This window comes from Rhinoraja longicauda, chromosome 2 (genome assembly GCF_053455715.1).
Source record: "Rhinoraja longicauda isolate Sanriku21f chromosome 2, sRhiLon1.1, whole genome shotgun sequence".
NCBI lineage: Eukaryota > Metazoa > Chordata > Chondrichthyes > Rajiformes > Arhynchobatidae > Rhinoraja > Rhinoraja longicauda.
Genome location: NC_135954.1, coordinates 60286911 through 60314015, shown reverse-complemented (window position 1 = coordinate 60314015; position 27105 = coordinate 60286911). Strand labels below are relative to the sequence as shown.

The 27105-nt window shown below is 41.5% G+C and overlaps 1 protein-coding gene across 1 annotated transcript in view; it reads left to right on the top strand.

The window, feature by feature from the left end:
* Positions 1-27105, top strand: part of mrpl3 (mitochondrial ribosomal protein L3) — a 47031-nt gene that overhangs the window by 13305 nt on the left and 6621 nt on the right. Inside the window, exons 5-9 of the mRNA XM_078428148.1 lie at positions 7378-7477; positions 7940-8000; positions 19815-19926; positions 20531-20608; positions 21700-21777. Coding sequence (XP_078284274.1) covers positions 7378-7477; positions 7940-8000; positions 19815-19926; positions 20531-20608; positions 21700-21777 — 429 coding nt within the window. The remainder of the gene's footprint in view (positions 1-7377; positions 7478-7939; positions 8001-19814; positions 19927-20530; positions 20609-21699; positions 21778-27105) is intronic.

Sequence of the window (27105 nt, the reverse complement as noted above, 5' to 3'; positions counted from 1 at the left end):
GCTGTGTGCTTAGGGTCGCTGTCCTGTTGGAAGGTGAACCTATGCTCCAGTCTGAGGTCCAGATCGCTCCGGAGCAGGTTTTCATCAAGGATCTCTCTGTACTTTGCTCCGTTCATCTTTCCCTCGATCCTGATTAGTCTCCCAGTTCCTGCCGCTGAAAAAAAAAAATTGCCAGAGCATGATGCTGCCACCACCCTGCTTCACCATAGGTATGGTATTGGCCAGGTGATGAGCAGCACCTGGTTTCCTCCAGACGTAACGCTTGGCATTCAGGCCAAAGAGTTCAATCTTGGTTTCATCAGACCAGAGAATCTTGTTTCTCATGGGGTCTGAGAGTCCTATAGGTGCTTTTTGGCAAACTCCAAGCGGGCTGTCATGTGCCTTTTACTGAGGAATGACTTCCATAAAGGCCTGATTGGTGGAGTGCTGCAGATAGAGTTGTCCTTCTGGAAGGTTCTCCCATCTTCACAGAGGAACTCTGTAGTTCTGTCAGAGTGACCATCGGGTTCTTGGTCACCTCCCTCACCAAGGTCCTTCTCTCCCGATTGTTCAGTATGGCCGGGCGGCCAGCTCTATGAAGAATCCTGGTGTTTCCAAAGTTTTTCCATTTAAGAATGACAGAGGCCTCTGTGCTCTTCGGGGCCTGTAATGCTGCACAAATTGTTTTATACACTTCCCCAGACCTGTGTCTCGACACAATCCTGTCTCGGAGGTTTACGGGCAATTCCTTTGTCTTCATGCTCTGACATGCACTGTCAACTGTGGAACCTTGTATAGACGGGTGTGTGCCTTTCCAAATCATGTCCAATCAATTTAATTTACTACTGGTGGACTCTAATCAAGTTGTAGAAACATCTCGATGATTATCAATGGAAACAGGATGAACCTAAGCTCAATTTTGAGTGTCATAGCAAAGGGTCTGAATACTTGTGTAAATGTGATATTTCACTTATTTCTTTTTAATTACTTTGCAAAAATTTCTGAGCACCTGTTTTTGCTTCATTCTGGAGTATTGTGTGTAGATTGATGATTTTTTTAAAATGAATTCAATCCATTTTAAAATAAGGCTGTAACGTAACAAAATGTGGAAAAAGTGAAGGGGTCTGAATACTTTCTGAATGCACTGTAAGAGTCAGGAATTGAGCCGGTATCTCATCTCTTCCCAAGTGACCATCATCTCTGACAGACCATAAAATCAGGGAATCTGGAATATATTTAAACACACCAATAGAGGAATTAGAATAAAGAAATGTTTATTTCTCAATACACATAAATTTCACTTAAGGTTAGTTACCATATCACAACAATTTGTGTTGAATAATATAGCCAAAAATATATTGGTCATGAACTATCACCGCTGTGTGCAAGGTAGAAACTAGTATATCATTGTCCGAAGGCCATCAGCTAAATATAGTCTGCGCACTGCTTCAGGCAATCACTTTGCACTACATTCTAATTATATCTGTATTCAACTGCATCTTGCAGTGCATCCTCATTATTGAGTTTGCTGAATCTTCTCCAAGCACCTTTAGTATGCTTCCTGGTTAATTTATTTTTGTTTTATGCCCTCAACCAGTATTCAACAGCCGTTGCTATCTGCCTTAATTTAAGTATGCCAAGATTGGTGGTTGTCTACATACTCTAACCATGTTTATTGTGATTATATTTTCCCACTTTCATAGCACTTGGCTAATTCTAAGCAGCGTCCAATTATTAAATAGTTCTCGTTTTCTAGAGACAATTACCATTTCGAAGAGTTGGATGGGAACCATCTCCATCACAGGAGACAGACTAGTGACTGATATCTACTACAAACCTACTGAATCCCATAGCTATCTTGACTACACTTCTTCCCCCCCTGTTCCCTGTAAAAACTCTAACCCCAACTCCCAATTCCTCCATCTACACCGCATCTGCGCCCAGGATGAGATGTTTCATACTAGGACATCAGAGATGTCCTCAGAGATGCCATTCTTTCGGAAACGGGGGTTCCCTTCTCCATTATAGATGAGGCTCTCACTAGGGTCTCCTCTATATCCCACAGTTCCGGTCTTGCTCCCCCTCTCCCCATTCGTAACAAGGATAGAGTCCCCCTTGTCCTCACCTTCCACCCCATCAGCCGTTGCATACAACAAATTATCCTCCAACATTTCCATCACCTCCAACGGGATCCCACTACCAGCCACATCTTCCCATCTCCACCCCTTTCTGTTTTCCGCAGAGACCATTCCCTCTGTAACTACCTGATCCACTCTTCCCTTCCCACCCAAACCACTCACTCCCCAGGTACTTTCCCCTGTAACTGCAGGAGATGCAACACCTGTCCTTTTACCTCCCTCCTCAACTCCATCCAAGGACCTAAACAGTCTTTCCAGGTGAGGCAGATGTTCACCTGCACCTCCTCCAACCTCATCTATTGTATCCGCTATTTCAGATGTCAACTTCTCTACATCGGCGAGACCAAGCGCAGGCTCGGCGATTGTTTTGCTCAACACCTCCACTCAGTCCGCCTTAACCAACCTGATCTCCCGGTGGCTCAGCATTTCAACTCCCCCTCCCATTCCCAATCTGATCTATCTGTCCTGGGCCTCCTCCATTGTCATAGTGAGGCCCAGCACAAATTGGAGGAACAGCATCTCATATTTTGCTTGGGCAGTTTACACCCCAGCGGTATGAACATTGACCTCTAACTTCAGATAGTTCCTCTGTCCCTCTCTTTCCCCTCACCTTCCCAGTTCTCCCACTAGTCTTCCTGTCTCCTACTACATCCTACCTTTGTCCCGCATCCTCCCCTGACATCAGTCTGAAGAAGGGTCTTGACCCGAAACATCACCCATTCCTTCTCTCCAGAGATGCTGCCTGGCCCGCTAAGTTACTCCAGTATTTTGTGTCTACCATTTCTAAGAAGTGATCCATTCAAGGATTGAAGTCCATTTGGTGGGGGCACTGTTCTATGATGTTCTAACCTAGTTTAAAGATACAAAAACAATTTGTTTTCAGCAAATTGATGCCCACATAAACGGCAAAGAAAAATCCCTGCAATTTTTGAGGTCTGAAGAAGGGTCTCGACTAGAAACGTCACCCATCCCTTCTCTCCAGAGATAATGCCTGTCCCACTGAGTTATTCCAGCTTTTTGTGTCTATCTTTGGTTTAAACCAGCATCTGCAGTTCCTTCTTGCACATTATAGTCAAGGGGAAATGCTTTTCTGTCAATAGCCCAGAATTTTCTGAAGTAGCACAATCAAGAATATGTACATAGATTTATTTTTCATCAACTCAAAATGGAATTTATATTTACGACATAAGTGCAGCAGTTTTTTAGAATTAATCAAAAAATTGACAGCAATGTTTGTTTTTGTAAGGATAATGCAAATCATCTGATAACGTGCCATTTGTAATTCAAGGCATATTTTTCTTGCCACATCTTATCACTTTTTTTCTATTACCCAAATTTTATGTACAATTAACAAGCTGTTAATTGCCTAGCATTATCTGAGCCCATGTATATGATGAAACTATGTTTAGCATACAAAATGTATCCATGGAAATGTCAGGCAATGGGGATTGCTTTCTGCACTTGATGTGCAATTTCCCTAATGCCCCTAACTGTCCCCATCCCTCATCCCTTTTCATGGAACATAGAACTAACAGAAATGTGCCCTTCGGCTCATAATATTTGTGCAGAACATAATGCCAAGCTAGACTGATCTCATCTGCCTGTACCTGATCAAGTTCCTGCACTGCCATGTGCATATCTAAAAACCTCTTAAACACCATTATTGTATCTGCTTCCACCACAATGCATCTCATGTGTTAAAAAAAAATCTAGCCGTGCACATCTCCATTAAATGTCCGTCCCCCCCGTCCCCCCCTAGCGTTAGATATTTCCACTCTGGAGAAAAAGGTTCGGACTGTCCACCCTATCTATGCCTCTCATAGATGTATACTTCCATCAAGTATCCCCTCAACCTCTGACGTTCATGCTCAGAATTGTAAGGCAGAACTCAGTGACAGAGACCATCTGAAAAAGTCCTGTTTTGCACATTGACCCAGTGCAGTGTAACTGAATCATGTGGATGTCCAGAATGAACCCTGCCTCAAGGAGATGCTAAGGAAACCATTGACAACTGGCAAAGTCACACTCCCAGTTGTGCCACCTGTCAAAGCTGCTGGAATCTTTCTCAACATACCCAACATTCAGATGTTCATAAACAGATGTCCCACCCCCGACATCAGTCTGAAGAAGGGTCTCGACCCGAAACGTCACCCATTCCTTCTCTCCCGAGATGCTGCCTGACCTGCTGAGTTACTCCAGCATTTTGTGAATAAATCGATTTGTACCAGCATCTGCAGTTATTTTCTTATACTACTGGTTGCTCCACTGCGATTTCTCTTCGAGGTATGTCCACTTTGAAGAAGTTCTCCTCCTCTCTTCGACGAGAGTTCAGTAACATGCTCTCTCGCTGCTCCCCCTCTGTGGGTCCCACCCCCGACATCAGTCTGAAGAAGGGTCTCGACCCGAAACGTCACCCATTCCTTCTCTCCCGAGATGCTGCCTGACCTGCTGAGTTACTCCAGCATTTTGTGAATAAATCGATTTGTACCAGCATCTGCAGTTATTTTCTTATACTACTGGTTGCTCCACTGCGATTTCTCTTCGAGGTATGTCCACTTTGAAGAAGTTCTCCTCCTCTCTTCGACGAGAGTTCAGTAACATGCTCTCTCGCTGCTCCCCCTCTGTGGGTCCCACCCCCGACATCAGTCTGAAGAAGGGTCTCGACCCGAAACGTCACCCATTCCTTCTCTCCCGAGATGCTGCCTGACCTGCTGAGTTACTCCAGCATTTTGTGAATAAATCGAAATGTTCATAAACATTTCTGCATTTCTGAAGCAGCAAAACTATTGAACAGATATTAAAAATTAAACACATAGCAAGAATCAAATTAATTGAAAACACTTCGAAATGAGTAAAATCATGGTAAAGAATGAAAGCTGCCTTGATCTTATTTTCTTCCCCACAACTGTAAACTTAGTTTCACTAAATTAGCTTATAGAACCTGGCACAGGACTTGTAACTGCTGGGGTATCTCACTGAGTTCATACTCGGCTATTGGCATCCACGTGAAGTGCAGCAGTGAATTGAGAGAACTGTTTCAACAGCTCAATCTTTCAGCAAATTTGGGACATTGGTACCTGACAGTGCTTGTACTGAGATCTAAGTTTGTTTCCATTTCTGTGGAGCAAACCGAGCAGTTTGACATGGAAAAAAATGGCCTTTACCAGCAAGAAACAACCCAATGAAAATTGAAGGGGACATTGGTAAATTGCAGACATAGGGAATTGAAATCTCACCTAATGGTAAGGACATTGTTTTCACAAATTTTGGTCATTAAACCATTAATGAGAAAGTTGGAATGAAACGTTAATTCTTGTTTTAGCAAAATCTTATGTCATTCACCAACCAACCCATTTTCTTATTTTTTTCTTATTTTCCCGATTTTTTTTTTCTCTTTGTTACTTCCCTTCCTTGCACATGCAAAAGTGACGAGTCTTGCTGACAGTTTAAAGATTCTAAAAGTACTTTTAATTTCATGGCGCAATAGTTCCCATAAGCAATCTAAGACTCCCGTTAATTCTGCATACCATGAATAGGTGAACGTGGGTCTAAGATTTGACTTTAAATTATTTTGCATTTGAGGCACTTGTGCAGTGATCAAATCTTCAAGAGTCTATTTTGACTGAATACTCTCTTATGATTACCTTACATTTGGGCTACAGATCAGACAAAGCATTGCAACAGCTTGGCACACAAAGTAACTAATTTTAAAAATATAGTAAAATCATTGGAATCATTGATTCCTGGGATGGGGAGAGCAGAACTATCCTATTCAGTGTGATTAAGCATATTGGTCTTTTCCTCCCTTGAATTCAGCAGTATAAGAGTGAGGCGATCTCATTGAAACCTGCAAAATGCAATGAGTACTTGACAAGGTAAATGCAGGGATGAAACTTTGTGCAGCTGAGATATCTAATCTTGTCATCATGCAGCGTTTGGGACTGTGACCCACTAATCTTAAACAATGCATTTTTAAAACTAAAACAAACCTTTTTTTCTCTTTTGATCTAACATCAGTTTCTCACCAGCCTGGTTTACTAAGGTGTTTTATTTGTAGAAATTGTCCCATGTTTACAAGGGATGAAAGTGTTTTCATCATAGCTAGTATGGCACCAAAGTTGCAAGCAGAACTGCAGTTCTAAGGTTTCCTGGCCGAGGCTGCAAAGCTATCATTATTCATGAGGAAATATTTAAGTATAAAAAATATTACATATTAAGTGAAATATTGTGGGAGCTGATAATCTGCTAATTGTGTTATTTCTTAATGTTTGAAATTTGATTATAGTATTTCTAAATTTTATAATTGTGAGTTGTTGCTAGTCTACCATTTTCATGATAGTCTGGTTTGAACTGGAAACTAAATTAAAGATAAACTCAATAAGTAATTAAAATCCCACTCTGGAGACTTGAACACAGACCTCGGCTGGCACTCCAGTGCAGCTCCAATATTTTTCAAGATGTCATTAGACCAAAGCGGTCTTTTTCAAAAGATTCACAGCACTAAACAATTGAGGGCAAAAAGTTCTGTTGTGTATGATACCCATTATGCATCTCTTAATCAGACAGATTATCTGGTCATTATCGCAACACACTTTGTTAGTTTTCTGTACTTCAATTGTTTACTGCTTTTGGTACATTACAGCAATGACTACACTTAACTATTTTGCTGGCTGTAAAGGACTTTTGTAAATATGGAAAGAGCTGTAAAAGACAGTTTGGTTTGGAGATACAGTGCGGAAACAGGCCCTTCGGCCCACTGGGTCCGCGCTGACCAGTGATCCCCGCGCATTAACACTATCCTACGCACACTAGGGACAATTTACATTTATACCAAGCTTTACCTACATACCTGTACGTCTTTAGAGTGTGGGAGGAAACCGAAGATCTCAGAGAAACCGAACGCAGGTCACGGGGAAACGTACAAACTCCGTACAGACAGCACCCGTAGCCGGAATCGAACCCGGGTCTCTGACGCTGTAAGGCAGCAACTCTACCGCTGCGCCATCATGCCTGCCCTAAAGACAGGTTATGTTTATTTAATGTACTACCAAAATAAAGGCAGTAAAAATTGTGCTAATTGGGACAAATTGTGGCAAAATTAATGTATGGAGTGACTGTGCAGAATAATCTCTCATCACTCAAATGCTTTGCATTGAATTGCAGTTATCCAGTGAGCTAGTTATGTAGTTATGTATAAAGAGGCCATGCTATCTATGCAATCATTCATCACTGATTTATACATCTGTGTTTCTTTCTGTAGAGGTCAGAGTCTTTCATGGAAAAATTCAGGCTAGCTGGCATACCCCCAAAACGGAAATTGACAACATTCAAAGTCTCTGAAAATGCTATTATTAAACCAGGTAAGATCTCATATAAACTTTGTACATTGGTAATGAGATGGACAAAGACTGATAAATATGTTTCTGATATATATGTGTGTCACTGGCATTCCTAATTCTAAACATACAAGGCTGTTTCGGAGGCAGTTAAGAATCAGCCACATGCCTATGTTTGATGTGAATTTGCAAATTGGGTAAGAACAATATTTCCATTTGTGGACCAGATAAGTATTAAAAAGAAAATAGTTACCATGGCAGATGCCTTTTCCAATTTTGTGAATTTAAATTCCCCCCGCTGTCATAGTCAAATTCTAAATTATCACATATGTTCAATAGACCAGAGCTCTGGAAGGCAGTAGATCACTTAATACTTATCACATAATTTTTGCGGTCTTGATTTATCCTTGGTGATCTAAATTTAAAATTTGGAATCATTCATAATGATATGTCGTTCCCATTAATATGATGTTAAATTGATTTTAGGTACTCCTCTATATGCTGCTCATTTTCGACCAGGCCAATATGTTGATGTCACAGCAAAAACGTAAGTCATGAAAAGGTGTAGAAATTACAACGCTGTCTCATCCTGTCCTCAATGGTGTGGTTTGATTTGAAGATGGATCATAACTTTCTTGTGTGAACATAGTGACTTCTGATTGTGCAATGGATTTCATAGTAAACCATTCAAAGTCCTTTCATGGGAGCATACACTAAAATAAATAATTGGTGCTGTACTACTTAAGCAAGTTTTAGGTTGGATGTCCAAGATATTGGCCAAAGAGTGAGTGATGGCCAATGTCCTATGAGTTTAAAAAAGGTAAAGAGAGGATGGAGTCTAGGAAAATATTGTTGAAACTTGCAGGATTGGTAACTAAAGACACAGCCACCAAACGGGATGAAAATCAAATTTTGTGGAGAAAATGAGAGAAACACAGCAATCTTGGAGTTTCAGTTCTGGCGAAGCTTCCAGATGTGAATGATGCGACATGAAAAGATTGGAGAGTTAAAATGAATTTCAAAATTAAAGCATTTTCAAATAAGCACCAATAAGGTCATCAAGCAGAGGGGTGCAGAAAGGAACTGCAGGTGCCGGTTTACACCGAAGATAGACACAACACGCTGGAGTAACTCAGCGGGGCAGGCAGCATCTCTGGATAGAAGGAATGGGTGACGTTTGTGGGATAGTGTCTGTGTGCTGGGTGATCGCCGGTCAGTGCAGTCTCGGTGGGCCAAAGGGCCTGTTTCTGTGCTTTATCTCTAAAGTAATTGCAGTGGCGCAGCGAGGCCATTTAATCTATTGTCTGTATCTGTCAGTTCTGTTCCTCCATTCTTTTTTAGAAATTGTTCACTCTTAAGTGTGTCCAAATTGCTTTCAAAGGCACTGATTCTATTTCTACCATTCTTATAAGCAATGATTTCTAGACATAATTACAATCTGAGTGATTAATGAATGTCCCTCGCAATCCCTAAGTGTCCTTCACCCAAAATTATAGAACACTCTGTGGTGCACCTTAGGATGTAAGGAGTAGAGTTTTATATAGAACCATAGGACAGTATAGCACAGGAACAGGCCCTTCACCCCATGACTTTGCATTTATGGACTGTAGAAATTGGAAGCAGACCAGCAATATTTAGTTTGTGAACTTGCATTTTAATAATGTATTGCTGGCTCTCAAAGGTTCAAAGGTCTGTTTATTATCACCTGTACCAATTAAGGTGCAGTGAAACTCGATTCCCATGCAACTATACTAAAAAAAAAGCAGCAAGGCACACGACATAAAAGTGAACATAAACATCCACCACAGCAGATTCCCCACATTCCTCACTGTGATGGAAGGCAATAAAGTCTAATCTTCCCTCTTTATTCTCCCACGGTCGGGGGAGTCGAACCGTCCGCAGTCGGGGGGAATCGAAGTTCCCGCGTTGGGGTGATCGAAGCTCCCGCGATCGGGGCGGTCGAAGCTCCTGTGGCCTGGATCTCCCGAAGTCGGTCCCTAACCAGCTTGTACTCACTGGTGTTTAGTCCTGATGCAGTATGCAAGGTTCAATAGTTGTATCATTGTAAATAAAACTACATCCATAAATGCTGAAATTATATATTACTATTGAAACATTTGCAGTGCAGAGAATATTTGAAAAAATTCTGGACTTTCTCAGAGTGGTGAGGGCCTAAAATATGCAGTAAAGCTATTTTATTTTTTAACATTGGCTCCAACTGCCTTGTACTCCAAGCAATACCAGGGTCTCTCTGCCTTTGTTTACATATTAAAAAAAGTTCAATACATTTTTATGTCATGGGAAATAACATGAATGTTATCTTAAATTTGTATTTCAATGACATGTGGAGAACAAGTTTAATAATTTCAATACTCCGTAATTCTTTTTATAAACTTTTACTCTCTGAGCCTCATCTGTAATGATAGTTTATTGCACTAAAATGATGAATTGCTATTGCTGGTAATTGGTTCTCATTTTTTGCATGATTTTTGCACAGCATGCTTATGTGCACCACCCCTCAATCACATCAAGCTTGGTGCAAATGCATTAAAACAAATAATCCTGATAAAGTGATTCAGCAGCTTGGTTGAAGGTTGTATTTCCTCAATTTAATGGGTACTACCTTTGTTTTGTGTAATGGGTGGTTTTATGGTGTATAGCTGTACTTAGGTTTGATGGTGCGCAACTGATCATGCTGTCCTTCTCATTTGGCAAACCTGCATCTATTCCCTTGCGTCACTGCAGAGGAATCATCGAATAGAGGGTCTTTGCAATGGTTGATTTTGATAGAGTGGATGCCGAGAGAGATAATTTGCAAGTTGAATCGGTTAAAAGGAAGGCAAATGCATTGTTAGCCTTTATTTTGAGAGAACCAGAATATAACATCAGGGATGTAATGCTGAGGTTTTATAAGGCGCTGGCCAGACCATTTTTGGTATTATGATCTGCTTGGGCCCCATACCTGAGGAATGATTGCTGCCGCTGGTGAGGATCCAGAGGAGGTTTACAAGAATGATCCCGGCAATGATTGGGTTATCGTATGATGAGCGTTTGATGGCACTGGGCTTGTACTTACTGGAGTTTACAAGGATGAGGGGAGACCTCATTGAAGCTTACCGAATAGTGAAAGGCCTGGATAGAGTGGATGTGGAGAGGATGTTCCCACTAGTGGGAGATGATCAGGGGGCACAACCTCAGAATAAAAGAACATACAAAGGGTGCAGCGGTAGTGTTGCCGCCTTACAGCGCTTGTAGCACCGGAGACAAAGGTTCGATCCCGACTACGAGTACTGTCTGTACGGAGTTTGTACATTCACCCTGTGACCTGCATGGGTTTTCACTGAGATCTTCGGTTTCTTCCCACACTCCAAAGACGTACAGGTATGTAGGTTAATTGGCTTGGTATAAGTTGTAAATTGTCTCCAGTGTGTAGAATAGTGTTAATGTGCGGGAATCGCTAGTCGGCGTGGACTCGGTGGGCCGAGGGGCTTGTTTTAAGGCTGAGATTGACAAATTCTTGATTAGTCAGGGTGTCAAGGGTTGTGGGAAGAAAGCAGGAGAATGGGGTTGAGAGGGAAAGGTAGATCAGCCATGATCTAATGGCCATCAGTCAATGGTAGAATAGTTTCGTTGGGCCGAATGGCCTAATTTTGCTCTCATGACATGTTGTCATTTGGTGAATGGCTTAACTATAGGTCATCAAGTTATCAAAAATTTCAATTCGGAAGTATGTTTTTACACAGAGTAGTGAAAATACAGAACTTGCCATTTGCCAAGGAGTGATTGAAAGAAATAGTGTGGAGGCTGGACAAGTAAAGGGAAATAGAAATTTCTTACAGAGATTGATTTAAATAATGAGAGATGGTAGGGTGTATATCAATTTTCAACCAAATCGGATCCCAAGAATGTGCTACCAAAATATGATCCTCGCATCTCCCATACCACCACTCTCGACCACTACTTTACAACCATTAAAGATGCCTGTATAATAAATATAGGAAGGAATTGAGAATCTAGCTTTGCAAGACACCAAATTGAGAATTTTCATTGAGGATGTCTTGTTGCCTATCCTCGATCGCAGTCCCTGGGTCAGGAAGCCAAGAATCCAGTTGTAGGTGGGGTGCTGACTCCTAGTGCCATGCGTTTGGAGATGAATTTGGTTGCAGTTATGGTGTTGAAGGCAGAGCTACAGACAATAAATAGGAGTTTGACGTAGATTTGCTTGTTATGCGTGAAGGGCCAGGGAGGGAGATGGTGTCTGCTGTGGACCTGTTGCAAATTGCAATGGGTGGAGGCTGTTTGGGAGGCTAGAATTAATGTGTGCTAAGATCAGTCTCCCAAAGCACTTCATGAAGTTGGATGTCCGAGCCACTTGACGCCAGTCATTAAGGCGCACTACCCTACTTTTCTTTGGCACCAGGATGATAGTGGTCCTCTTAAAGCAGGTGGAGATGGCAGAGTGGTGTCAGGAGATGTCCACGAATATTCCTGCCAGCTGGCCCGCATAGGTTCTGCGACACGTCCGGGGTCTCTATCCGGGTCAGTTGCTTTGCAAGGTACACTCTCAGGCAGGCTAACCTGACGTCTGCGATGGGTGGCTGTGTGTACAGTTACAACCTAGGCTCGGGCTATATCATTCCATTGATCGCCCGTTTAAAACAAGAATAGAATGCATTGAGTTGAGAAGGAATGCATTGTTACTAGTAGTCCTGCCCAGTTTCATTTTGAAGCCTGTTATAGCATGCAAGCCTTGCCTCCTTCAGAAGATAGTTATCCTGAGACTCTAGCCTGGTCCGGAATTTCCTCTTGGTGTCCTTAATGGCTTTACGAGGCCGCACATGGATATCTTGTACAGGTTGGGATCGTCTATCTTGAATGCCACGGACTTCACCTTCAAGTGGATCTCAGTTCATCCATGATTTCTAGTATTAAACTTGGCTTACCTTCCTTGGCACCATGACAGTCTCGATCTACAAAAGGAAAACTTAAAATCCACGACTATAATAAATCTTTCCCTGCAACTCTCCGCAATTACCCTACACTTTTCCCTCCAATTCTCATTGACTATTTGAAAGCTTATAGTATAAATGCAATATGCTGATAATTCCGTTATTTCTCAGCTTCACCCATAAAGCTCCACTGGATGATGTCTTAGTAATTTAATCGTACATTACTGCAGTGATGTTCTCCATCAAAAATACAACTCTTCTTTTTTTGTGCATTTTTTTTGCACCTATACCCTGGAACATTAACCAGTCGATCCTTTCCCTCCCTCAGCCAGGTTTCTGTCACGGCTATAATATCGCACTCCCATTTACCTATCCAAACTCTGAGTGTATCCGCCTTGCCTTTCAGGCCTCTTGCACTGCAATAAATGCAATTTAATCCAACAACTTTTCTTAACTCCCTGAGATGCTCTTTTTTGTCAATGTTGATAATTGAACTTGCTGTTTTTGATTCGAATGCCAAATTCCAGCCTCCCATCTGCCTCACTACTGCTCTGGATTCCACTCCCCTACAATCTAATTTAAACCTTCCGTCGTGTAGCACTACAAAATCTGCTTGTCAAGATATTGGTTCCCCTCCAGTTATGAAATTGCTTTTTATAATTTAATAATGAGCAAGAAAACTGGACTAGAAGAGATAATGTTTGTTATGAGCTGTGTTTTGAAATGCAATGTCATTAACTGGTTTCAGATCTTCCTTTTCTCAGAATTCATTATTTTAAAGTTTCACATCTATATAAGATACAAACTTTTGAGGACATTCATTTAAAATTAATGTAGTCTAACGTCATCTGGGCAAATCAAATTAAACCCCAATTAAAGTATATTAATATAATTTGCAATGACAAAAAAAAAGTTATTATCTCCATTTGGGAGGTAATATATTTGTCCTTTTATTATTGTCATTGGAAGCAGCTTCAGAACTTTGTCAGCGCCTTAGGTGGCCGCTATTTGTATACATTGGGTATGCAAGCAAAGAATCTCACTGTGCCTTGTCACGTGTGACAATAAAGTATTCCATTCCATTCCATTCCAGAATTGAAAATTTAGAGCGCCTCGTGTAGTTTGTGCTCAAGCCATTTTATGCAGGCGATATTTTCTTTTTAAATATCTACATAAAAGCCCAACTAAAAAGTGTCTCTGCTAGTCTTTGGCCCACACTCTCTCACTACTAAAACAAATGAATGGAAGTATTACCAGTTTCAGCGGTTGTGAAGATTTTTCTAATTTTTGGGAGATATTATTTAGTATAGTTTAAGGAGTAACTGTATCATAACTAGCTCTTCCACTCAAATGCTAACTGTCGAGTTTTTATCTGTTTTAGAGATACAGATATAACAAAGAAACAGGCCCTTTGGCCCACCAAATCCACACCAACCATTGGTCACCTGTACACCTATGTTATCCCATTTTCGCATCCTACACACTAGGGGCAATTTACAGAAACGAATGAACCTATAAACCTGCATATCTTTGACCGGTAAACCAGAGCACCCGGAGAAAACCCACATGGTCACAGGGAGAACATACAAACTCCATACAAACAGCACCTGGAGTTAGGATCGAACCCGGGTTTCTGGTGCTGTGAGACAGCTGCTCTATTATTGCACCACCGTGCCCTCAGTAAATTTGGTTAAATATCTGTCTGTGTGCTCCAAGGCCATAGCAAAAAAATGTATAATTCCTGTTCTTTTATGACCATTGCTCTGACTACTTCCTGGAGTATAGTCTTCATCATTTTGAGTAAGATTAAAATGTTTTTCCAAGCCATGACTGAACCATATAGTGACTTCGACAACTTTGGGCCATCTCAAAGATCTTTGCAGCAATGAAATATATCTGAAATACCGTCAAATCTAAAACGATTCCAGCCAGTCTTCTGATGACTCAAGTAGGTTAATACACTCGAAGTGTCAAAACAATTTCTGCTTAATAACTAATCAAAATAGTGCCTTTGGGGACAATAAGGGTATTTCACATGAAGCAGCTATCTCTGAAGATGATCTGGCAAAGGAGCAACATTCATTTATGTCTGATGTGGGGAAATTGAGGCACTCCTTGCCTAACAAATGTTCAGCATGTCTTTTCAGGCAGTGCAGGAGTGCAGCAATAGTTAGATTATTTACGCCATGAGGTAACTGTACCTGTTGCTTGTTTGAAATATTATCTTCATGCTACACTTAGCAGCATTAAATCTGAAGCCAAATGATGGATCTTTATTACACAGGTGCTGACCATACTAGTAGAGGTGTTGCAAACAATACAGAGCAGGTGTTAAGTCAGCTATGAGTGGATCCAGAGAAGTTATATTAGATGGTGGTGGAACAATATTGGATGCAAAGAGGGTGAAGTAAGTGCACAGACTTAACCCTATTCATTCTCAAGATTATATAAGTCATTGTGGAGAACAGATTCAAGGAATGTAAATAAGAGAAATTTGTACGGTTATTGTAACGCATCAAATGAAGTGAGAACTGAATAAAGAAATAATTTGCATTTGCAATCACAATCACAATAATACTTTATTAGCCAAGTATGTTTGCAACATACTGGGAACTTCATTTGCCTTACAGTCATAACAATACAAAGCAACAGGACAGACAAAATACATTTTAACATGAACATCCACCACAGTGACAACTCCGCATACACATCAGTCTGAAGAAGGGTCCCGACCCGAAACGTCACCCATTCCTTCTCTCCAAGATGCTGCCTGACCTGCTGAGTTACTCCAGCATTTTGTGATACCTCCACATTCCTCACTGTGATGGAAGGCGAAAAAAAAGTTCAATCTCTCCCTTCTTTGTTCTCCCGCGGTTGGGGACCTCTAACCTACCGTTGACAGGATGATCTTGACTCCTGTAGCCAGTGGCAGGCTTTCCTCGTCGGGGCGATCAAGCTCTTGTGGTGGGGGGGGGGGGATCTCAGCTTCCCTGCACCGGCGATCTAACCCGGGTAGGGAGCAGTCGAACCTCGTGCAGCTTCGAGCTCCTGACCAGTCTCAACCTGAGACTGCGAGCTCCTTGATGTTATGTCCACAGGCCGTGTTGGAGTGTCAATCCCAGGCAAGCAATCAGCTCAAATGTTAAGTCTACGCCCCCGCGGGGGCTCAAGGTCAGTCCCAGGCAAGACCTCCAGCTCCACGATGTTAGGCCGCAGAGCGACCGGAGATACGATCCGGAAAACAATCGCATCTCCGGTAAGAGATTGAAAAAAAATGTTGATAATACCTTTTCTGGTGCATTGCTGTACAAATGCTCTCCACAATCAAAGATGTGCTTATGAAATGTAGACATTTTAATGATTAGGCATAGAATACCTCATGACCACCACCTCTGCTGAATGATTCTAAAAATAATTCCATCTCCTTCTGAATTTTGAATTATTCAATGATATCTGTAGATTTATTTACCTTGCAGATACCCCAGAAAAAGTTCTGAAATTTGAATGCTACTGCTGACATACACTAAATATTCAATTTTCTCAATTAATTAATGTATTAAAATGAAGATGTAAGGGGGAGTGACTCTGAAATGTAAAGGACTCCTGAGGGTGCTGGGTGCATTAACATCAATAGCAATTGCTGTACTTAGTGATTCATTTAATGGGTATTTTATCTATTTATATTTCCTATGAATTACCTTGTATTAACTTTCATGAAGTGGATCCTCTTATGTCAAAGATGTATTTTAGGAAATTATACGTACTACTATAATTTTCTTTCCATTAAATTCTAAAGCAGCAAAAAGCACGGGTTGCTGCTGTGATTTTCTTTTATGCGTCCCCTAAATGGTGATTTTTATGACAAGCTCACATGAGTTGAGGAATTTACTCTCATACTTTCTACTAAAATTCATTGACTAGCTGGTTCTATAGACATTAAAGCTGCAATATGTGGAGGAAGATACTGCCTTGCTATCCTCTGTTCTATCACATCTGTAAAGATCTGGTTCACCTCACGGGTACAACCATTTCCATGCAAACGTTTGACTTTCAATGAAACAACAGTGAAATGGCTTTCAGTCAGCAACATTGTATTATTTTTTATTGTTGAAATAATAATACATCGCTCAAAATTCTTGAATGGAGTATCTGTTGAGGGCATGATGATTCCATCACAATTTGTTCCCTTCAGCCCCCACATGTTTCTGTGCAAACTCATTTGCTTATTTACATATGGAGCCATTATAATCAGTCAGCATTTTAACATTTAATTTGGATCAGTTTGAGAGTTGGAACATCAGAAAATTTGATTAATGTTACTGAACGAGGACGTCATTAAAAGAGAGTATTTTTATTCACAGTGCCTGTCCAGCAGCTGTGAATAAACCATTTTAAGTGACTTTGAACATGTTCATGCAACACTAGATTCTATTTAGATTGATGTGTAGTCAGTAAATTTTAATAAAATACTGTATTCACACGATTAACATCCTTGCATTCAAAAGCACAGGTTTAATTTTTGGAATGCTGCAAATGGATGAACTTCAAATAAATTACATTCTTACCGAGTGACTTGCAGCAAACTAAAACTGTGCCATCGAGTAAATGCTCAAGGACACACTCTTTTATTCCTTCACCCGTCTTTCTTTGTTTGCTCTTTGTATAGAACAAAACAAGCTGCAGCAGCTGTTTCTCCGCTGAAAAACAAATGCCACTTCTATAACCTTCCAGTTGAACTGACCTAGAGGATGAAGATTTGGATTATGATTATGCCATTACACATAACAGCTGCATCTCCCTTAAATTTGCTGTAGCAATAATTAGCAACCAATCTGCATGCTGTTATACTCTTTCTTTCTCTCTTCATCCTTGCCCCCTACCGAAAGTCTAGGGAATATTGCTGAAGCAAATTTTATCTGAAATATAAAAGTATCCAAACTCCAGAACACAATACACGTTTATCTTCTAATGCTGCAGAATAAACCATAACAAACTACAGGCAATGATGGTCCAGTTTTATACTGCCATCATAGAGTCTGTCCTCACCTTCTCCATCATGGTCTGGTTTGGCTCAGCCACCTAGCATGACATTCGGAGGCTACAGCGCATTGTTCGATCAGCTGAGAAAGTTGTTGGCTGCAATCTTACCCCCTATCGACGAACTGTACACTGCAAGGGCCAGGAAGCGAGCGGATAAGATCATCTCTGACCCCTCTCACCCTGGCCACAAACTTTTTGAAGCACTTCCCTCTGGAAGGCGACTACGGACTGTCAAAGCAGCCACAGCCAGACATAAAAACAGCTTTTTCCACGAGCAGTAGCTCTACTCAACAGCCAAAAGTCTGTAGCCTTCTTTTGCTCTGGTATTTTATTTCATTCTTCACATGTTTAAATTATAATGTTTTATTTTTAATTGTCTACTGTATATTGTGTTGTTACTTGTGAGCAAAGCAGCAAGGCAAATTCCTTGTATGCATACATACTTGGCTAATAAAATGTATTCAATTCAATTCAACCAGCTGAATTTTGAACCATTAGAGTTTGAGTTGTTCACTTTGAGCTAAAGTGACATGTGACTATATTATGTTTGTACGTTCTGGGATTGATGATAAGCTCATAGAATACATTTTCTACTCTTAAACAGTAGAGATTTGAACAAGATTAGTTGGTGAAGCCATGAAATAATTGTACTTTTTGTCTACAGTTAATATAATGAGGTAGCAATTATTTAATTATAAGTCGAAATATTCAACTCTGAAGCTTAAGTTTTAAAAAAGGACAGATGTATCTGCAAAAGGAGATGGGTAGTTAAGACCTTTTGCATCTTGGTTTGTATACTTGGGGAAAGTTTGGTAGACTTCAGGGAATGATGTGTGGGAAGTAACTTTTATTCATTGGGCTTGAGTTTTCGATTTCCAAACTTGTTGAGGTAGCTAGTGTTCACTGTTCATTTCAGTGATCTTTCAACCAAATAGTGTTCAGAATAACAAGGGAGTTGGCATTCAAAAGGATCAACTGGTACGAGCCACAAGAGATTGATGGATCTGCTGTAATTTTGCTGAGCTCTAGCCCAGGATATGACGCCATGGTGCTATAGACTGACATGGGGGGGAAACTACAAGTGAATGAAAGAAAGGTCATCTAAGACCACAACAGGACCCAGATAAACTGGGGAAACAGACAAAGGAGTGGCAAATGGAATTTGACTGACAAGTGCGCAGTGATGCATTTTGGGAAGTTAAACCAGGGCAGTACATGCACAGTAAATGGTGGTGCTCTAGACTGTTGTAGAACAGATATCTTGGGCTACAGGTACATAGTTTCCTGAAAGCGATGACCTGGGTAGACAGGGTGGTGGAGAGGCATTTGGCATGCTTGCCTCCATTAGTCAATGCATTGAGTACACACGAGTCAGATGTCCTGGTGAAATAGTACAAGTGCAGTTTTGGTCGCTCAGCTGTAGGAAAAACGTCATTAAGCTGGAAAAAAAATTGCAAGGAAATTACTAGCACTGGAGGGATTGATTATATTAAAGAAAGGCTGGGTAGGCAAGGATATTTTTTTCTCTGGAGCATAGGAGGCTGAGGAATGATATATGGTATATAAATGGTACATAAAATCATGATGGGCATTGATACAGTGACTGGTCACATTCTTTTTCCTCGGTTAGCAGAGTGTATTTGAAGGGCATACATTTAAGGTCAGAGGGGAAAGATTTTAAAAGGAACTGAGGAAAAAAAAAAATTCACAGAGTAACTGGTATATGGAAGGAGTTGCCAGACTGAGCAGCAGAGGTGGTACAATTGTATGTTTAAAGGACATTTGGGCAGGTACAAAAGGATGACAAATAAAGATATCTTGAATCTTGAATCTTGAAAAGATTTAGAGGTATACTAGACCAAGTGGACCTGTTGGGCCCAAACCCCTCCTGCATTGGTGCAGCACCCTCTCCTCCCCTCTCCTCCCCTCTCCTCTCCTCCCCTCTCCTCCCCTCTCCTCCCCTCTCCTCCCCTCTCCTCCCCTCTCCTCCCCTCTCCTCCCCTCTCCTCCCCTCTCCTCCCCTCTCCTCCCCTCTCCTCCCCTCTCCTCCCCTCTCCTCCCCTCTCCTCCCCTCTCCTCCCCTCTCCTCCCCTCCCCTCTCCTCCCCTCTCCTCTTCCCCCCCTCTCCTCTCCCTTCCCTTCAATGGGTCCTGTTGCTTGGTGATTATATGATTATACAGTGATTGCTAAAATTTAGGGTGTAGTTTCCAATGAGTTATGAATTTCTCACTGCATTCTAGTGTATTCTAGTTTTTAATTATTCTTATTTTGGTCATTGTAAATATCTGGAAAAATGCTTCTGAATTATGATTTGGAGCTTTGAGATAACCCATGGATGAAATATATTTTGTTCTAATCCTATTCTCTTGCAGAATTGGTAAAGGTTTTCAGGGAGTTATGAAGAGATGGGGATTTAAAGGCCAACCTGCAACTCATGGACAAACCAAAACTCATAGAAGGCCAGGAGCTTCAGGCCCTGGTGGTGTAAGTGCTATTTATTTGTTAGCATTTCCGGCTGTTTTACCGTTCACACATTGCACTAGGTTTAATGATTAAGCAGTTCAACCCTTGTAACTCTTTTATGCCACACGGGTTCTTTTCCATTTAATATTATTTGCCATTGTGCTTAATTCATTTTGAGGGCTTTTTTTGCCAGATAGTTGCGCTACTTCAAATCAACAAATCAGAGACATTTGCAATAAGATTTCTGATGCCTGTTACTATATTTTGAAAATGCATACTTTCAAAAATTGTGATTCATCACAGAATGAAACTGGTTTACTTCTCTAGCAACTGGTATCTGAAAATTTTCATTGTGCATTGTTGTTTAAATATGCATTATGTTCTTTGTTTGAGTTCAGGTGGCCCTTTTGTATTTAATTTTTGTATTTTTCTAAAGAAGCATTTTGGCTATTAAAATTCTATAGAAATTGTATTTGTGCAAATGTGATGTGATCATTTTAGACGAGTAGTATATCATCCTGGATAATTACTAGCAAGCTACTGTATGCAGAGCATATGTTATGAAACATTGTTAAATTTGCTAGCTTGCTTCTTGTCACACAAACTTATATTTTCTTAAATTCAGGACCCTGCGAGAGTTTTTCCTGGGAAGAAAATGCCTGGAAGAATGGGGAATGTCTATAGAACAGCACATGGTCTAAAGGTGACATTTACTGAACTGGCATCAAACTCATAATTTTCTGACATTTCTACATGAACCCACCACCAGACGCATCTTCCCATCCACTCCCCTTTACGCTTTCCGTAGAGACCACTCCCTCCACAACTCTTCGGTTTACTGATCCCTTCCCACCCAGCCTGTCTCCATCCCAGGTATTATCCCTTCCCAAGTAGTTTGCCATGCAACCGCACGAGATGTGACACCTGTCCCTGCACCTCCGCACTTGCATCCATTCAGGGACCACTGCGGTCCTTCCGGGTGAAAAAGAGGTTCACATGCACCACCTCTAACTTCATCTACTGCATTCAGTGCTCCTGCTCTGTCCTCTTTACATCGGTGAGACCAAATGTTGACTAGGCAACTGTTTGGGTTTTTTTTTAACTCTTGTGCTCAAGGCCTGCTGGGTCTCCTGGTTGCTGAGTATTTTAACTCTTCTGCCCAATCCAATACCGACCTCCTGTCCTGAGCTGCCTCCATTCCTACACGTAGAGAAACAACACTTCATATTCTGTTGGGGTAGCTTACAACTCAAGGGTATAAAAATTGAATTCTCCAATTTTAGGCAACTTACCAGTAGCAACCCCCTTCCCAATTTTTCCACCCTTCATGTGTCGCTCCTGAATGCACCACAATTTCCCTTACCATCCCTTCCCCTTCCACCTATATCCTTTTCTCTGGCTTCACATTTTGCACCTTTTCTCTCCTTGTTTCATAGCCTTTTGTCTTCTCACCATCCTTGTCTACCTATCTGCCTAACAAAACTCCCCTTGCCTGTATCCACCTATCACCTGCCTGACTTTGTTTCCCCTCCCCCCCACCTCTGTTCCAGCTTTTTCACCCCTTCTACAAGCAGTGTGAAGAAATGTCCCAACCCGAATGATCACCCATGTACTGTATGTTCTCCATAAATGCTGTCCGACCCACTAACTTACTCCTGCACTTTGGGGTTTTTTCACCCATAAGTAGATTTTGCAAAGCTCAGTGGAATAATATTTTGTGCACATGCGCAATTTTTCTGCTCATCCTGCATCTCCGGTAGATACTTGTTTATTGACATATTTTTTTGTTTGTAGATTTGGAGAGTGAATACAAAACAGAACATCCTTTATATTCATGGATCTGTTCCAGGGCACAAGAACTGTTATGTGAAGGTAGGACATATTTGCAATTTATTAGGTAAAGAATTATTCATTATACCAAGTAGAAAATTGTTGCAATTTGTTAGAAGAGCAGGAAAGCATATGGGTGTTGTTGGTTAGCAACTTCTCATTTGAAGTACTTTCTATCTTTGTCATACAAATTAAACAAGCATTCCCAAGCTAAGAAGGATATATGTTATACGTGGTTTGTATACAGTTGCTAAGTTCTAGAATTTCATCCCCCATCTCTACATTTTCTTGACACTAATTGGAAAGTTTTTGTTTCATCCTTCTGCCTCAGAAATTTTTTAAGCAAAAATATAAACAGGCAGCATTAATAAAGTCTCAAGTGCCTTTATTGCATTGGTTCCAATAAAAAGGCACATCTATGTGAAACTGCTTGCCTGCTGTATTTCCTGTTGATTATGCATGAAGAACCTCTAGCATTGACTATTCTTCACAACTCAGCACACTGTTCTCCCTCAGAATCCATCTTCACACAGCACAAGTGCAAAGTCTAATGTTGCCATGTGAGTTCAGATTTTTTTGAAATGATAGAATTTCTAAGAACTTTCAAAATTTGCCTGCCTGAGCACTTTGTATAGAATCATCAAATATTTATCCACAGAACAAGCCGGAAGGATACCTGAGTAGAAGTTGCCTTTTTTGAAACGAAGCAATGGAAATGAAAACTTCTTGCCCTATTTCCATTGTTTTCAATTTTCATTGTTTCCATTTCTATTTCTTCATTGTATATTCACTGATGTTTTATGAACTCATCTGTAAATACTTCTGTTTTAGACATTGTAGCAAAAGAGATGTATAAAGTTCCAAACACGTGGAAGAAACAAAAGTGTATATTTTCTGGAATCTGGCTTTGGATTCAGCAAAATATAATTATTTGATCATTGGCGTACTACTTGCTAAAATTCACTTTCAATTTGCATTGCAGGGATAATTATTCGTTTTTTTTCTCAAATGTCAAGGCAAGCAAATTGTGAAAGTTATTTGAAATTCTATCATTTGTAAAAAATCTATACTCTCATTTTGCAACATTAGATTTTGTAGTTATTGTGCAAAGCCAAGGCCAACAATTGATAAGTATCTTAAATTGCCCTTGAGATTGTGTAACTACTCTTTTGTACTGATGAAATCCGCATGGCAGAAGTGTTACTGCTACTGATTTGATAAGACCATTTTGGTGAGCAGTTTGGAATCAGCTATTTTCATCGGAATCCAGAGTCGTATAGAGATTATGTTCATGTCATAGGAGTAGCATTAGGCCGTTCGGCCCATCGAGTCTACTCCACCATTCAATCAGGGCGATCTATCTTTCCCTCTCGACCCAATTCTCCTGCCTTCTCTCCATAACCTTTGGCACTTAGCCTGGCACAGTAACGCAGCGGTGCAGGGCTGCCTTGCAGCAGCAAAACCTGGGTTTGATCCTGACTTTGGGTACTGTCTGGACGGAGTTTGTACATTCTCCCCGTGACCATATAGGGTCAGTAAAGTCAGTAAAGGTGGGGAGATCAGGAGCAAGGACGACCGTTGGCTGAAAGAAAGTAAGTTTTAATTGCAGTTAAAAGTCTGTTTAAAAAGAGCGCCAAAGGGACGCTAGCAGTCAGTCAGTGAAGCGCATACCTCCAAGCTCGTCAGAGGAAGGCAGGATAGGAGTGAGCACGTGGATTGGCTGATCAATTAAATTAGAAGTTTGGTAAATTGGCCAATTAGTCAATTTAGTGACATATAAACAAGGCTCGCACAAGGGGTGTGCCCCAGTCTGGGTGTGGCCCTGTAGAGGGAAGTGCCCTGAGAGAAAAGTTCCAGTCGTTGGCTGCCAGTCGTTGGCGAGGAGGTTACACTTGTTTTTAAGCCTGATTTGTTTTTACGACACTAAAGTAATGGCGGATAAGTGGTGCAGTGTGTTTCCTGCAGGATGTGGGAAGGTAGGGACACCGCTGGAGCTTCTGGGAGCTACACCTGCAAGAACTGTGTCCAGGTGCAGCTCCTGAATGGACGTGTGGTAGAGTTGAAGAAGCAGCTGGATGAACCTCAGGGCCATCCGGGAATGCGAGAGTTTCCTGGACAGGGCCTACTGTGAGGCTGTCACGCCAAGGGTCCAGGTCGAGCGAAGGTGGGAGACCGTTTCAAAGGGGAGTGAACGTGGACTACAGGAGACCCCGGTGGCTGTGCCTATTGCAAGCAGGTACACCCTCTTGGGAGCTGACGGGGCAGAAGACGCTTCCAGTCCGAGCGGCGGACAGGTTGGTGGCTCTAATCCAGGCAAGGAGACTCTACCGGGAGACCGAAGTCAGGAAGAGCCATAGTAGTGGGTGACTCCATTGTCCGAGGTACGGACAGTAGATTCTGTGGCGGCAGGCGGGACTTGAGGATGGTCTGTTGCCTCCCTGGTGCCAGGGTTCAAGACATGACGGACCGGCTTCAGAACATCCTAGCGAGGGAAGGCGATCAACCGGAAGTAGTTATGCACATGGGCATGAACGACGTCGGGAGGAAGAGGAAGGAGTTTAGACTGAGAAGTAGGACGTCGAGGGTGGTTATCTCTGGATTGCTACCTGTACCTCGTGCTGGTAAGCGCAGGAACAGAGAGATTGTGGATATGAATGTATGGCTGAGGGGCTGGTGCAGGGAGCAGGGATTTAGATTTCTAGACCACTGGGATCTCTTCTGGGCTAGGAGTGACCTGTACAAAAGGGACGGGTTGCCCCTTAACAGCAGGCGGACCAACATTCTGGCAGGCAGGTTTGCTAGTGCTACATGTGTGGGTTTAACTAGTAGTTTGGGGGAGGGGTTGACAAATTGGGAATATGAAGATGGAGTTAAAGAGGAAGTGAATACAGGAGAAATTGCAAAGGACTCTCGAATAAATGGGAAGGGAAGTTCTAGATGGGATAAGACAGTAAGGTCAGGGCCAATTGTGACTGGTGTGAGAGGGGAGGTGAATACCGAAGTTAAAGTGTTGTATTTAAATGTGTAAAGTATAAAAAATAAAGTGGATGACCTTGAGGCTCAGTTAGACATTGGCAAGTATGATATTGTGGGAATTACAGAGACATGGCTACAAGAGGACCAGGGCTGGGAACTGAATATTCAGGGATACACAACGTATAGAAAAGACAGACAGGTGGGCAGAGGGGGTGGGGTCGCTCTGTTGGTAAGGAATGATATTCATTCCCTTGCAAGGGGTGACATAAATATCAGGAGATGGGGAATCAGTATGGATAGAAATGAGGAATTGTAAGGGTAAAAAGACCCTAATGGGAGTTATCTACAGGCCCCCAAACAGTAGCCTCGACGTAGGGTGCAAGTTGAATCAAGAGCTAAAATTGGCATGTCGCAAATGTAATGCTACGGTGGTTATGGGAGATTTCAACATGCAGGTAGACTGGGAAAATCAGGTTGGTACTGGACCCCAGGAAAGAGAGTTTGTGGAGTGCCTCCGAGATGGATTCTTAGAACAGCTTGTACTGGAGCCTACCAGGGAGAAGGCAATTCTGGATTTAGTGTTGTGTAATGAGCCTGATCTGATAAAGGGACTCAAGGTAAAAGAGCCATTAGGAGGCAGTGATTGCGCTAGTGTTGGTGAGCATGGACGGTGGGCTGAAGGGCCTGTTTCTGCACTGTATCTCTAAACTAAACTGAGACACCCCGGCGAGCCGCGGCCAATCCCACCAGCCCGGCTCTCTCACCGCAGACCGAGGACGGAGGATCCACCCGGTATGCCCAGCTCGCTGCCAGGCACTGAGGACTTGCTCACGGCGGGGACTAAGGATGGAGGATGAAGTTGGGCCCGGCACACCCGCCACCTGGCGGCCCACCAAGGACCGGGAACCCGCCCGTACAGTGAAAAGCTTTTGTTGTATGCTAACCAGTCAGCGGATAGACAAGACGTTGATTACAATCGAGCCATCTACAGTATATAGATACAGGATAAAGGGAATAATGTTTAGTGCAAGATACAGTCCAATCAAAGATAGTCCACGGGTCTCCAATGAGGTAGATAGTAGCTCAGAACTGCCCTCTATTTGTTGGTAGGATGGTTCTGTTACGTGATAACAGCTGGGAAGAAACTGTCCCTGAATCTGGAGGTGTGTGTTTTCACACTTCTATACCTTTTGCCTGATGGGAGAGGGGAGATGAGGTAGTGGCTGGGGTGCGACTCGTCCTTGATTATGCTGGTGGCCTTGCCGAGGCAGCATGAGATGTAAATGGAGTTAATGGAAGGAAGGTTGGTTTGTGTGATGGTCTGGGTTGCATCCACAATTTCTTGCGGTCTTGGATAGAGCTGTTCGCAAACCATACTGTAATGCATCCCGAGAAAATACTTTCTACGGCGCATCTGTAGAAGTTGGTGAGTGTTGTTGGGCACATGCCAAACTTCCTAAACCTTCTAAGGAAGTGTGGCAGTGTTGGTCACAATGTATTGTCTTTTTCTCTTGCATTTGGTTCATAATACTTCAACATTCCTGGGTTAATCCTTTAAAGAGTATTGGGTTTTTAAATTGAAAAATAACTCATTTGTCGAGTGTTTTTCTTTCTTCATTGAATTTTGATTCTTGCCTTTCGCATCTTGGATGGGAATTTTAAAATTTGAAGTCAGGTTATTTTATTATATGAAGATAATATCTGGATTTAATTTGGGTGGATGGATTTATTGAACTAAGGCTTACCCTGCTAATGTTAATAAACTGAAGTTCACAATTTTCTAAAAATTGATGTTTATCATGCAGATAATTTAATGAAATATGGAAGATATTTTTAAGCAAAGTCCCCCTAATAAATTTAAATAATTGGTTTCACTTTAAATTAATAGAAAAATCTGCTGCTGACGGTTGGAAGCTCCAAATGTGTTTGTTCACTCTCCCTGTTTATACATAGGCAAGAAATTCAGAAATCTCTGTTGCTTAAGTTTTATTGAAGGGAAAAATTTTAATTGGGACAACAACCTTAAACCATATGGAGTATTTATTTACTGTTTATTTATGACAACTAATTTATGAATTGATTTTAGTGATTTATGATTTGCATCAATTTTGCAATGTAATTCCGCCAGTAAATATATTTACACAGAAGTTTGTGCAACAAAGTAAATATAGCAAGAATTGTTTTGATCTATTTGAAGTTTCCATCATGGAACGATATTTGGTTCAAGCCGGAATCTCCAGCTAGCTGCCCTGACAGATTTATTTTTAATTGTTTCAGCAGAAGACTGCTTGGAATGCTCTTTTCTATTCAGCACTGTTGTGTATAGCTTCATTGACTTTGTGGATGTCTTTGTTTTCTACTTACTGGCCCCAAGATAGCAAGAGCAACTTAAGT